Source organism: Aspergillus brasiliensis (assembly GCF_001889945.1).
Source record: "Aspergillus brasiliensis CBS 101740 unplaced genomic scaffold ASPBRscaffold_10, whole genome shotgun sequence".
NCBI classification, from domain to species: domain Eukaryota; kingdom Fungi; phylum Ascomycota; class Eurotiomycetes; order Eurotiales; family Aspergillaceae; genus Aspergillus; species Aspergillus brasiliensis.
The window spans coordinates 766,488-779,810 of NW_027137451.1; the positions used below are offsets into that span (position 1 = coordinate 766,488).

Here is a 13,323-nt window from a genome sequence, read left to right on the forward strand (position 1 = left end):
CCACACTAGTGTAGCGACGTAACAGAGCAAGGATATGGCATAGAAAACCAACAAGCTTTGAGCCGTAGGTAGTCAATTAATACAGGGAAGTAACCAGCCGTGGCCTCGGAGACGATCCGCGCCGCGCCGATCCTGGACCTCGGAGATTGCAGTAACCATGGCTTCGGCTTGGCTTGTTATTTTATCTCCGAAGGGGTGCCACGCAGAGCAGCGGTACAGAATTTGATGTGAGATCATCGCTCCGTATACGTGTCGGAGATAGGTGAAATTGGCGCTCCATGTTGATGGCGTAACATTCAGGGGCTATGGTTCAGCCAGCCAACCACCGGCAGACCCTCATGCTCCATTCAACTCTTCCAATTCAATCATGCATAAAGGCAAAGAAGCTTTCTCCCTTGGTACTACGGCCTCAGGTCCTTGGTCTGGGGCCGTTGCCAATTCGGCCCGGGTGAGATGAGTACATGTTACGCCAGCGAAAGCGTAGCGCATACACATGATAAACAGCAGACAGGATGTACTTTGCCCATTGCCGTTCGATAAAATGATTGTTTATAAATTCTTTGCTTTCTAAATACAGCATAGTACATCCTTTTTTAATCTTACTGTCACTGCTGGACATGGAATGTCATTTCATCATACTAATATCTCACTTGTCTGACCTGAGCATTCAGAGGACCTCGCCTCAAAATTCCTCCGGCATCATATATTGCAGATTATGCATCCGCGCTTTGCCCTGCACAAATATAAACCCCTTAGCCTACGGGTGATCAGTTGGCTTGAGATATGTGCCAGGAGGAAGAACCTGCGAGAACTTTCTCTTCGCTTATCACCCGGTAGAGCCTTCAAGAACTCCAGAATTCAGGCAATCAAAAGTAAATAGGTGCGAAAACTGATCCTTGGGGGTCTGGTTTATTTATTCCTATTTCAGAGGGTGCCAGGGCCGCTGCACTCGCCTTCGTCTCCTTTCCCCTTTCCTTCCCCACTACCATCACCATAGGAGGCTCATTTGGCCCGCGCCCAGCCAAGACCTTGCTGATGGTCTATGGATTCATACAGACGTAGTGCCGGGTAGACTGATTACTCTTTGATTGGAGGATCTGCCTACTGTAATAGCTAATTAAAGTATAACACTATTTGTGATGGTGCACATACACTGGATCAAATGCAATCGATTCATTTACCTTATTTGTCTTGTTCCACGCGCTCGCGTGTTTATTTGTCTTAATATTAGTTTATTATTGATGCTAGAGGTGGTCTTGGACCAATTAAAATGGTATGAAATAACCATTTTAATATATTCATTAAACACCATATAAGTAGCTAGAATACAAGGGATTAATCTAAGTATATCTTACCTGTCTTAAATTCTAAATAAATATAGCTGGTAGGTCTTAGTATGAAGAATGATTAAATTAATTGACCATCCTATTTTTAGCCTTAACCACGGCCAGGTATAAACTTTAGATCTTTAAAATCTCAATATATCATTCGATATAGAATACAAGATGAGATCCATGCAGAATATAATAGCATATAGAACATAACTGCAGAAAACAGCACTGAACTAGTAGAGTGATATTATGAACCGCTCTAAGGAAAATAGGGACGACATACAGTGGGACTACGCCTGCAGGCCTTTGTTGGCAATACTATCCCGAACTGGCATCAGCGGTGAGCGGGAGAAACATGGCGATGGTTCCCCGTGTCCTGGCGTCCACCACGGTTCAGCTAAGGAACTGAAGATTCCGGACGCTCTTGGCTGAGCTGAGATGGCAGGAATGTGCATTTGCTGCTGCGTGCCGGCTGTTCAGTAGCAGCAGAGATATTATTGGACATGATCACCACGGTTGGTTGCCTTTGACATCTTCAGGTGTCCTGAACCACACCTATCACATAAAACCATGATTGGTGTGGATCTATTATCCATCGCCCTGCAGGACCGCGTCATACCGGACCACTTGGGAGCTGTTATTCTGATGCATACAAGTGAAACGTGGCCGCCGACTGTTGCTAGGCGGTGTCCTTGCGCCGGCCTGGTTTTCTGAGACCGTGCCTTTCTTCTACCTTGATCTCCTAGCCGCAACGAAACGCAGCATGCAAGGGAGCCATTCTCCGTTATGCGAAGCTATGTCCAAGGCCATCACTGCTCATCGGATCCTTCCGAGCCTTATTCATAGAAGGACCCTTTGGAAGGACCCTTTGCTGACTGACACATGTTCTTCGCCTGTGCGCCGGTAAAAGTCCGACCTTGATCACCTGCAGATCCTTCAGCTGTAGATCGGCTTTCTTGAGCAAGGGTTATTAGTCGCTCTGAGTCTAGAGCAGTCTCATGCGCGTTTTGATTAGCTAGCCTGGAACCGAAGAAGTTCATTTGCATTTTTCCACTGAGAAATAGTATAATCCAAGGTTCGCCTCGAATGCGCCCCCCCCGCGTGCCGGTGTTTCTGAAAAGATGTATTGCACATATGCCGACATATTGGCACTTACTGCGCCATTCGGGATTTACCTCAATCCTCGAAACCACCTAGAATGGACATGTATATAACACAGACGCCAGATCTGGGAATCTCAAGGCCGTTGATAGTTCGGTACACGGGCTATCTCCTCTCATCCCATATCAGTTACCGAACTCTACCTTCAACTACCTACCTCGACGGACACCCTTAGCCACCATGGGCGAAACACTGTGCCGCGATGGATTGGAACCTCATCTGACAAGCCGCTCGTTCACCGAAAGTGTGCTGTCTTCGTGCCGGAAAGTGCTTGCTCTGATAGAAGCAGATGCACCGATTGCTCTAGATGGACAATCACTGGATATCAGCTCCGTCATTGCCATTGCTCGGTGAGTTTTGCGTGCCCTCTCCGCCAAGTATATATGTATATATGTCGGTAGGCAGGGGATTGTTGGCTGATCGACAGAAATGAATTCTTTCTAGCCATGGCCAATATGCTACCATTACAGACAGAAAGGATATTCTTGATACCATGCAAGCCAGTGTCGACATCCTCAGCGACCGAATCCGGAGACGCGAGGTAGTGTATGGGGTCAATACTGGGTTTGGCGGCAGTGCCGACACTCGGACTAGCGAGCACGCTGCGCTCCAAAAAGCGCTCATCCAGATGCAAACCTCGTGCGTATTACTTCCACAGGATCGGGTGCTCCGATCTACTCGTCTGGACCTCGCCCGCAGCCACAGCATGCCGGTGCCCCTGGTGAGAGCAAGCATGTTGATCCGTGCCAACTCCCTGATACGCGGTCACTCCGCCGTGAGGCCGCAGGTCGTGGAGAACGTCTTGACCTTGCTGCGTAACGGAATGACGCCGGTGGTGCCCTTACGCGGTAGTATCTCAGCCTCGGGGGATCTGGCGCCGCTGTCCTACGTCGCGGGGTTGCTGGAGGGAAATTCTGATATCTCGGTCCATGTGCAGCAAGGCTCATCCGAAAGGATCATCTCTGCCGACGAGGCACTCAAGGAATTGGGGCTAGAGCCCTTTGATCTGGGGCCCAAAGAAGGCTTGGGCCTGTTGAATGGCACATCTTTCAGCTCAGGCGCGGCCAGTCTAGTCCTCTTCGAGGCCAACCAGCTTATCCTCCTGTCGCAACTGCTGACTGCCATGGCTACGGAAGCAATGGCCGGTCGTCCGCACAACTACCACCCGTTCATCGCCAAGGTGCGACCACATCCAGGCCAGGTAGAAGCCGCAGTCAATGTCTTCGACTTTCTCAGCGACTCATCCTTGGCGGTTCAGTCCGAGGCCGAGGAAACGAACGGTGAGGTCAAACCGGGAGAATCCGAGGTGGAAGGCGGCCACAGCGCATTGAGCCAGGATCGATATGCCCTACGCACGGCGACTCAATGGATCGGCCCTCAGCTGGAAACAATGGCACTGGCCGTACAGCAAGTGAGCATTGAGCTGAACTCTACCACCGACAATCCCTTGATTGACCCGATGAACGGGCATGTCTACCACGGGGGCAACTTCCAGGCTGCTTGTGTCACCTCCGCCATGGAGAAGACAGCCAGCGCACTCCAAATGACCGGGAAAATGGTCTTTGCACAATGCTCGGAGATTCTGAATCCTGCTCTCAACAACGGTCTGCCGCCCAACCTCAGTATCGGCGACCCGAGCCTGGACTACGCCTTCAAGGGCGTCGATATCAACATGGCCGCTTACGTTTCGGAGCTGGGGTACCTGAACCACCCCGTCAGCAACCACGTACAGTCCGCCGAGATGCATAACCAGGGGCTCAACTCGCTAGCCTTAATTGCGGCTCGTTACGCCACCGAGTCCGTCGAGGTTCTCTCCCTGGTGATGGCCACCTATCTGTACGTCCTCTGCCAGGCCGTCGATTTGCGCGTGCTCCAGGCCGAGTTCAGCATCCAGGCCCGCCAGGAAGTCAACGCCATCACCGCGAGTATCTTACCCACTACGTATCCCGCCTTAAAATCCGTCCAGACGACCATCTGGAATGACCTCATGTACCACTGGTCCCACAACAGCACCCTGGACCTTCACGACCGCGCCGTCGCCGTGGCCAACTGCACGGCCGGTACTGTGCTTCGTCTCCTCCCAACCAGCAGCAGCCTCAGTAACATCAGCGGGCTTACTATTGAACATCACCCGAGAGAGGATCGAGTGCAGCAATGGACGAGCCGCGTGGCGGATACCCTTGAACGGACCTACGACAGCTTGCGCACTCGCCAGGTGACCTTGTCCCGTTCGGGAGATCCCCGAGCCACGGCCATCACCGCCAGGTACCTGTGTAGAACATCGCGGAAGTTGTATCTCTTTGTGCGGGAGGAGCTAGGCGTGCCCCTGCACCGGGGGTACGACGAGCATCCCACGGCCAACCGTGGCGATGGTATAGAGGGGAAGTTGACGATTGGGTCCCAAATTAGTAAAGTCTATACTGCTCTGCGAGAGGGTAGATTCAAACAGGTTCTTCTGGACTCGTGGTAGAAGCAAGGGGCTTCCCAATGCATGGTGGCTTTGGTCCATTAGAACTTAGATTTATCTATTTTATTACGTTTCTAATTTTGCGGTGTCGCTAGAGTAGACGATCCTGAACATTGACTGCGGGGGTTTTTTTTTTTTTTTTTTTTTTTTTGGAATGAATCAACGAGCGGAATGTCTTATCATATCCTCATTTTCTACGTTTATTTGTACATTTCTGTTTATTACCTAACCGTGGCCTCTCGAGTGAGCTTCGTGACGAACTTCTTCTGACTTTGAGGTTCTACTCTAATAGCGACGGAGAAAAAAAAAAAAAAACAAGAGTTTTATGAACTACTACCGAGTATATACTACGGACATATTTTCCCTGTTCGATTCCCTGGTGTAGCACAATGGGATGTCTCAGCCAAGAGAAGGCTGCTAAGTAAATAGACATGACCCTGAGGTTCTGAGCAAGGCCGCTCAATCATCCTGGGCCGGTTTACATGGCCTCATAAACTATGTAATATATGAATTTACTGTGATTCAGTCAGTCAAGACCTTCAGGTGCGGAAGTATAAGCTGACTCGCCAGAGGGGACGCAGACAGCAGTTGTCTCAGAGATATATCCCAGCCGTACCCTGCATCGGGAATCTGAGACCATCAAGCCCTCCGTTCTTCAACCACCGGATTTTCAACCAGTGTCCCCCTTTGCAACTGCCGTCATCAGGAATGTTCATACTGGAATTGGAGCATATTGAGTTCGGGCGACGCTTCGAGCCATGATGGAACTAACTAAACCAAAGGAGCGGTCAGTCGCATTACGTGCGATTCAAATTGCGCCAAGGACGGCCGTCCCCAGCTTCAAGTTCCACAAGACACTACACCAGCACTGCTCTGTTTACAAAGAATTGATGCAGTAAGTAACAGACCCGTGACTCTTGCAGTCAGTTGAATGGTGTCATACACCGCAATTGCGGGTTTCTTCAACATCCTTGCAGTTGGTCATGGTGGTGAGTATGGCTGTGCGGGCACTCAAGGCAAGGAGAGTGGACTACTCGGAGTTGTGAGGGTGTCCAATGAGATGAAGGGAGGAAGGATTCCAAAGTCGGTAGGTCTACGGAGTAGAGATGAAACAGAGACAAGGTAGCACGGCCCGTGAGAGGGTTCCGGTACCGAGGCCGTCGTGCAAGGGCCTGTCGGGAGAAGTCAAGATATCCCAAGATTCTGCCTGGACATTGGCGGTCCGGAGACCAACTACGCGCGTGGGGAAGCCACTGCATAGATCACGACATCCAACAAACGTCAGCTCCCCGTAAGGAGAACTGAAAGGAAACCCGCAGGCAGAGGGGGTAGGGCACACCTAAATGCAAGGCGGAGAATAAACTTTGACTAGGTCGAAGCAAGGAATTATGTCTTCAACATGTATTGCATGTCCATGATGACTTTTGAAGAAGGTCCTCGTCTAGATAGTGACTAACTAGTGAATACCTATATCATATAGGCGGACCATTCAGCAAGAAAAGAAAAAAAAAAATCTCCCTTGACGAGTACGGCATCGGTGCAACTTCAACTTCAACTTCTACATATCATGGGCGAAAATTCCATCACGACAGGAGGCCCCTATCCACATCTACGGTGGTCCGATCGTCTGGCAGAGGTCATTGACAAGTTTCCCAACGATTTGGCATTGGAATGCGTACACCAACCGCCGGGACTATACGGATTGGGCCGTGAGGGTGAGCATGGCCGGTGGAGCTATCGCGACCTGGATATTGGCATCACCCGTCTCACGGGTGCCTTCAAGCGGCTCGATCTGTCGGCCGACTCATTGATCTTTGTCCTTCTGGGCAATAGTCTGGAGCATGTTCTCACCACCTGGGCGGGTTATCGATTGGGGTGCGTCCACATCTCCATTCATCCCAACAGCTTATCCAACGCGGTGGAGGCGCGCCATCTGCTACAGATTGTGCTGGAGAACCGACCGAGCCCTAGTGTGGCAGTGGTAGTTCAGAATGCAGAAGCTGTGCGTCAATTTGACCAAATCTTCCCACAACTGGACTGTGTGAAGATTGTTGTGGAGGATGAGTCTCACTTTGCGCAACCCGCTGCCTGGACCTCTTTCGGCCACCTCATGCAAGAAGACCAGCAACATTTGCAGCCCTCTAGCGTCTCACCATCATCATCATCATCCTCCTCCTCCTCCTCCTCCTCTGAGGTTGCTATCTTCTTCTCCAGCGGCACGACTTCCCTACCCAAGCCCTGCGTGTTGGAGGTTCCCACCTGCCTCTCGTCGTTGGCCGGCGGATCGACCTTCGGGACCTTTGCGCGCGGTGATAGAGTGATGTCGTTGGTCCCCTGTAGCCATTTGTTTGGCTACATTGCCCAGATGTATGCCCTAGTACAGGGCTCCACGCTGGTGTATCCATCCTATCTCTCGTTCGAGCCTCGCGCAACAATGACCACCTTGCGGAGCGACACACATCAATACCTGATCATGGTCTCGGCTCTTGTGCACGCATTTCTGACGGCGGATCTTCAACCCAGGGACCTTCGTCCCATCGGCACTGTCATCTTCGCCGGAATGGCCCTATCAACTGCAGTGGCCAAGGAATTCCAGGCCACTGTAGGCCCCCGCTCCATCGAGAATCTCTATGGCATGACAGAGGGTGTCTTCTGCTCGACAGGTCGCGTAGGAGCAACCGAGATTGATGGTATCTCCCACGAGGGCTTTGTGGCGGTGGGACGGCCTGTAGAGGGCTCGCGGGTCAAACTCTGTGCCCCCGGAACAACAGAGGAAGTTGTCCCTGGGGTGGCAGGAGAGGTGCACTACAGCGGTCGTCAAACAATCCAAGGCTACCTCGGAGTCCCCAGTGACTCGTTCTATGTGGACTCAGACGGATGCCCTTGGTACCGTACCGGTGATCAGGCCATTCTCAAACCCACCGATGGAAGCCTCTACCCAGTCGGTCGGTACAAGGAACTCATTATCCGCGGAGGTAAAAACCTCTCTCCGGCAGCGATTGAAGGCGTTCTGAATTTAGATCCGACCCTTCGTCGTCTAAATCCCCAAGTTGTGCCTTTACCGGACCCAGTGGCTGGCGAAGTGCCAGTCATTGTAGTGAACACCGACATCACACCCAGCCAGGCCCAGCATATAACGCAGCTAGTCTTATCACGATTGGGCTCCATGTACTTGCCTGATCGAGTGTTGGCAATCCAAAAATTAGGGTTAGAGCACTATCCACGAACGAGTTCTGGAAAGGTGCAAAAGGTGAAGCTGGCCGATCTGGTGCGCGACTACCACAAGCAGGAGTCGGCCATGGCCGATGAGGACTCCAGGCGCACCACCACCACCACCAGCAGCAGCAGTACCGTTGGGGACGTCTATTCAACAGTGACACAACTCTGGGCAGAGGTTATGGGTATCCCTATGGACGAGCTCAACCTCTCAGCCAGGCTCTCGGAACGCGTGGATAGCATCACCCAGATGCGGGTGCATTCCAGGGCGTGCAAGCGGACAGGGAAAACCATTCCCTTTGCTTCATGGGCGGCCGCCAACAACATATCAGAGCAGATCGCCGTCTTGGAGACAGCTGGCTCCAATCAGGACAACCAATCCTCTCCTCTGTCATCTGAACCCACCCTGAACGCTCGCAACGGGCCACCGGACGCCGAAGACCTAGTCCATCTGCTTGGAGACGCCCGTCGATTCCCAGATATCCAGGCCCTTGTGAATCAGACGATTTCTGGTTGTGGCCTAACGTGGCAAGACGTGGAAGACGTCTTTCCGGCTACCGACTTCCAGCACATTATGCGTCAGGCGCATTTGATCGAGAGCTGGGAGTTCTGGGTCTGCGTACACACCCGGGGGTACACCACTGCACAGTTGCGCCACGCGCTCGAGACCACAATGGCCGCGCACCCTATGTTGCGGTCCTTTGTCGTGCTCGATGACGACGCTCCTGGGGGCTCGGAGACACTCCAGGTGACCGTCCGGCATACACCTGCCATTCTAGACCGCTGTATCGTGGATTATGGGGAGGTGGACACGCTCGCGGATATACACCAACTCATTGTCAACTTCCCAGCCGAGCATAGAATCAAACCCCCCGGTCCGTTATTTTGTGGACTGCTTGTGTTTGTGAAGGAGATTTCAAGTGCTGTCCTGATTGCCGATTGTGAGTCATAATATTGGCTTTTTTTTTTTTTTTTTTTTTTTTTCTTTTTTATAATATCGGATCTGCTAATTGATCCCAGTCTGCCACTCCATCATGGACGCGACATACCATGAGATCTTCGAGGACGACCTCGATCTAGCCCTCGGTGGTCTTCCGCTGGAGCAGCACATCCCGTATAAAGCTTGGACAGAGAGCTACTACCTACTGCAAGACTCGCGGGCAGCGCGAGCGGCCCTAGAATACCACCGTACTCTAACGCAGTCTATCATAGATGAACCTATAGCGCTCTGGCCCACTCCATCCTCCTCACCGATACTGGCACCAGAACATGCGGATCAAGGTTATTTTATGTTTGAGTTTTCCCTTCCAACCCTGTTGAACCTCCGAGACCATCATCCCGCCCTGACGACTTCCGTGGTCTTTAAATCAGCTCTTGCTCTCCTAACTGTGTTTCATACCAAACATCCGCATGTTCTGCTACTCAATATAGAAGCAGCCCGTAGTGGATTTCCTTTCCTGCCTGCTTCTGTCCCAGGACAGGCAGAGCTCAATGGTTCACGCGTTGCTGGAGCCACGCTGGCTGGGACTATTGAGCATCTACACTTTGATCCCAAGGAGACAGTACTAGACTTCCTCTATCGCGTTCAGGAGCAGCAGATCATGATCACCCGATATGCAAACGGCCCCTGGCGAGAACTGCTCGCCCAAGAGCCCCGTCTACGACAGCTATATGCTGAGGTGGCCAACCATGTGGTCTTCAATTGGACCGGGTCGACGACGTTCAAGGCTGATGAGAAGAGACGGCTCCATGAACACATCTCCCGCCAACAGATCTTCTTCCGTAACACCACTGGGTTGATGATCGATGCGGGCGCCTCCGGTAAGGATGGCATCGATTTCTGCATTACCCTTACGGGGGCCGTCGCCAACAGCTCCCCGGATTGGATTGGCGACATTGCCCGGGGCTTGCAGAGGATTACGACGTGGCTCGTCCAGCCTGAAAATTGGGAGCGGCCGGTAGGAGCATTTCGCGAATGTTTACAATTCGCATAGATAGCTTCTGTTGAAAGTCCCATGGTATTGCTCTACTTCATTAATGTGACAATATCCGTTACACTGCATTCAGACCCATTTCTCTGTAGTTAGATTCTAGAAGACCATGAAGCCGGGATGAGGCGTTGGCTGCCGAGATTTGATATGTCCCTTGCTGTATCCAAAGCAAGCAATTCTGCTGCTAGATAGTCTACGTACACCCTGAAAATGGCAGCATGACATTGTACTATATCTTAATGCTTTTTGGTCAATATAAATATTGACGATTTGGGCTCTCCGTCATATGATTATTCTCATTTAAATGATTAACTGACTTACTCTACTTTATCACTATCTATTCTTACACTGCTTCTATCTACCATTATTCTCTTCTTCTTTCCTTGAAAGTTCACCCAGAACATGACCATCCACCGACTACTATGCGGCCTACGACTGGTTAGTTAGGGAGGGCGCCTGCCATGACTCAACGAAGTGGGCCCTAACTAGTTAACAACTACAGGATGGTCCTAGCGTCTTGGCCCTCTGGGAAGGGAATTTGCGTCAGAGGGCGAAACAGATGAGGTGTATTCCGACTCCTAGCAGCACTGCAGTAAAATTGAATATGAGGCTCCTTCCCACGGAGTTGATCCTCCTGGTATTAGACCACCTTGACGTTGAGGGCTTGTTAGCTACCCTTCGCGCATTTCCGGTGCTAGCTAATTTGGTATCGCGCCGACATTTCAAGAAGCGGGACGCAAATGGGGACACAATCCTGCATCGGCTCATTCTCCTAGATGATTCTGTCCTGCTTAGGCTTTTGTTCTGTAATAGGATGGTTGATCTCAATGTTAAAGCGAAGTGTGATTTTACGCCCCTAACGGTGGCGGTCGACCATTCCAGGATTGGGCTGGTCCAACTGTTGCTCGAGCGAGATGACGTCGACCTTAACGCTCAGGATTCCTTTGGTTTGACCCCCCTGCATCATGCCATGGTCTGGGGGGGAACGGATGTTGTTCGTCTTCTTTTGGCGAAACCAAACCTGGCGGTCAATGCGAAGGAACTCTCCGGCAGGACTCCGCTGTCCTACACCATGTCGGCATACGAGTATACTGAGGTCAACGTCGAAGCTATTGCACTCCTTCTGGAGAAAGTTGATATAGATGCGGACTCCCAGGACAACGGGGGTCGCACGCCACTCTCCTGGGCCGCTGAGATGTGGGAATTGGACGCTGTTCGAATGCTCCTGCAGCGGGACGACGTTGATCCAGCGTCGGTCGATGAGACTGGCATGACGCCTTTGCAGTATGCAGCTGAGCGAGAGGACTCTGGATATGCGGACGATGAATTGTTCCGGTTGCTGATGGAGCGAACGGGGGTCCAGGAGATCACTCGCTACCTGCTGGATGGTCATGCGGCACATTGGAAACTCAGTGAACTATGAAACCATGACATGAGGCTACGTGGATATATTGGGAAACATGCTGTGTCTCAAGAACTGGTTCTACTCGACTGGATACAGACGCGCCCTTCTGTTGACGCCTCGCTTGAAGCCGAACCCTGAAGATAATCTCTCTGACTATCAGAAAACTTCCTACATCGACTCCCAACAACCTGGCCTTATTTCCCGACCAATATTTACCATCAGCGTAATAACATACCAACACGATCAATCTGAAGCAGTCTGAAGCCTCCATGAGGAAGCATTTCATCAAGGAATCTAACATTCCTCAAGTCCTACTATATGAGCTTAGGCTGTAGGTGTATATGATCCTAATCATCTCACCTGAAAGTGCATGATTCAAGATTCGACATCCTATTTGGAATTGTAACTGCCATATCAATATTCCTTCTCTATAGGGACCGTGTACAACATAGATATTCTTACAATCATCTACTTCTAATCGGGATGAACTCGTACTGACTGCCGTTCCATGTGCCTATACTTCCATTGTAGTGCGTCATTATGCTGCAATATCGGAAGGCTTCCCACACTGTTGTGACTCACTCCCAGTATGTCTCGGTTACTCTACAGCATTTACTTTCTGCTTTCCACGACGGCTCCATATCTGCTGCCATTACTCCCATATATTCCAGCGCCTTATCTCCTGCAGGCACCATGGATTCCTCCAACATCAGAACAAGATTCCTTATCCTGTCAGACACCCACAACAACGAGCTACCTGAAGAGTGCTACCAACATACTGCAGATGTCGTTATTCATTGTGGCGATATGACAAACTATTCTTATATGTCCGAATTTGAAACCGCAATCAAGCAACTCAAGCGTTTAAACGCGCCACTCAAGATTATTATCGCCGGGAATCACGACTTCACATTGGATACACCGGTATTCCAGCAAAAGATCCAAGACTCGAATCTCGAAGGTGATCCCTCCGTCAAGAAAGTGTATGGTGAATATGAAGAGGCCAGAAAGATCTTCGAACAACAACATGATAGGGGGATTATTTTCCTGGATGAAAACACGCACACTTTCACCTTGCCGAACGGAGCGAGACTCAATATCTATGCCAGTCCTTACACCCCCTCACTCGGGGACTGGGGATTCCAATACCATCCTGAAAGAGGACACGACTTTCAGATTGACAAAGCTGTCGATGTTGTGATCACTCACGGCCCACCAAAAGGGATCATGGACTACACCGACAACGGAAGAGCCGGCTGTCCAGATCTTTTCAAGGCTGTTGCTCGATCCAGGCCCCGCATGCACTGCTTTGGGCATATCCATGAAGGATGGGGAGCGATGATCGCACACTGGAGAGACGCTACTCGTATCGGCAACAACGAAATTTCTCATTTCACGGCTATTGACCATGGACGGTCCACGATCATCAGTAAGCTGGCGAAGCTGGACACTTCCACGGCTCCGGCTGTTTTCGAAACCAGCCACTGTGCGAATGACCTGACTCCTCTCCAACCGGACTCTCAGACATTGTTCGTGAATGCAGCGTTTGAGGGCAGCAGTACACCATCAGACGCCTTTTCTATACATCCGGTCTGGCAAGTTGATCTGGAGCTTCCGCGTGCTAGATAGTCAGAATGGCAACAGGTTGATTTCTCTTAGACAGTACAGATTTAGATATCCCCTCAAGATTTACAGGAATTATCAGAACGTGATCTGCTTTTCTATCGCTTTCCACAGGGCTTGTTTACTCCA

The 13,323-nt window shown here is 51.0% G+C and overlaps 4 protein-coding genes across 4 annotated transcripts; all 4 read left to right on the top strand.

The window, feature by feature from the left end:
- Positions 1-2,672: 2,672 nt before the first annotated feature.
- On the top strand, positions 2,673-4,962 carry ASPBRDRAFT_182582 (uncharacterized protein; the record flags this gene model as incomplete). Its single annotated transcript, XM_067619976.1, has 3 exons — positions 2,673-2,842; positions 2,937-3,772; positions 3,806-4,962. 3 exons carry the CDS (start codon positions 2,673-2,675, stop codon positions 4,960-4,962), a joined length of 2,163 nt encoding a protein of 720 aa, XP_067476802.1.
- Positions 4,963-6,526: 1,564 nt separating this feature from the next.
- On the top strand, positions 6,527-10,169 carry ASPBRDRAFT_130985 (uncharacterized protein; the record flags this gene model as incomplete). The annotated part of the gene is made up of 2 exons (XM_067618284.1): positions 6,527-9,116; positions 9,196-10,169. 2 exons carry the CDS (start codon positions 6,527-6,529, stop codon positions 10,167-10,169), a joined length of 3,564 nt encoding a protein of 1,187 aa, XP_067476803.1.
- A 399-nt stretch (positions 10,170-10,568) lies between these two features.
- On the top strand, positions 10,569-11,835 carry ASPBRDRAFT_209107 (ankyrin repeat domain-containing protein; the record flags this gene model as incomplete). The annotated part of the gene is made up of 2 exons (XM_067621853.1): positions 10,569-10,604; positions 10,669-11,835. 2 exons carry the CDS (start codon positions 10,569-10,571, stop codon positions 11,587-11,589), a joined length of 957 nt encoding a protein of 318 aa, XP_067476804.1. The 3' UTR covers positions 11,590-11,835.
- Positions 11,836-12,264: 429 nt separating this feature from the next.
- On the top strand, positions 12,265-13,200 carry ASPBRDRAFT_131439 (metallophosphatase domain-containing protein; the record flags this gene model as incomplete). Its single annotated transcript, XM_067618329.1, has 1 exon — positions 12,265-13,200. The coding sequence occupies one exon, from the start codon at positions 12,265-12,267 to the stop codon at positions 13,198-13,200; it is 936 nt and encodes a 311-aa protein (XP_067476805.1).
- Between the last annotated feature and the right edge of the window lie 123 nt (positions 13,201-13,323).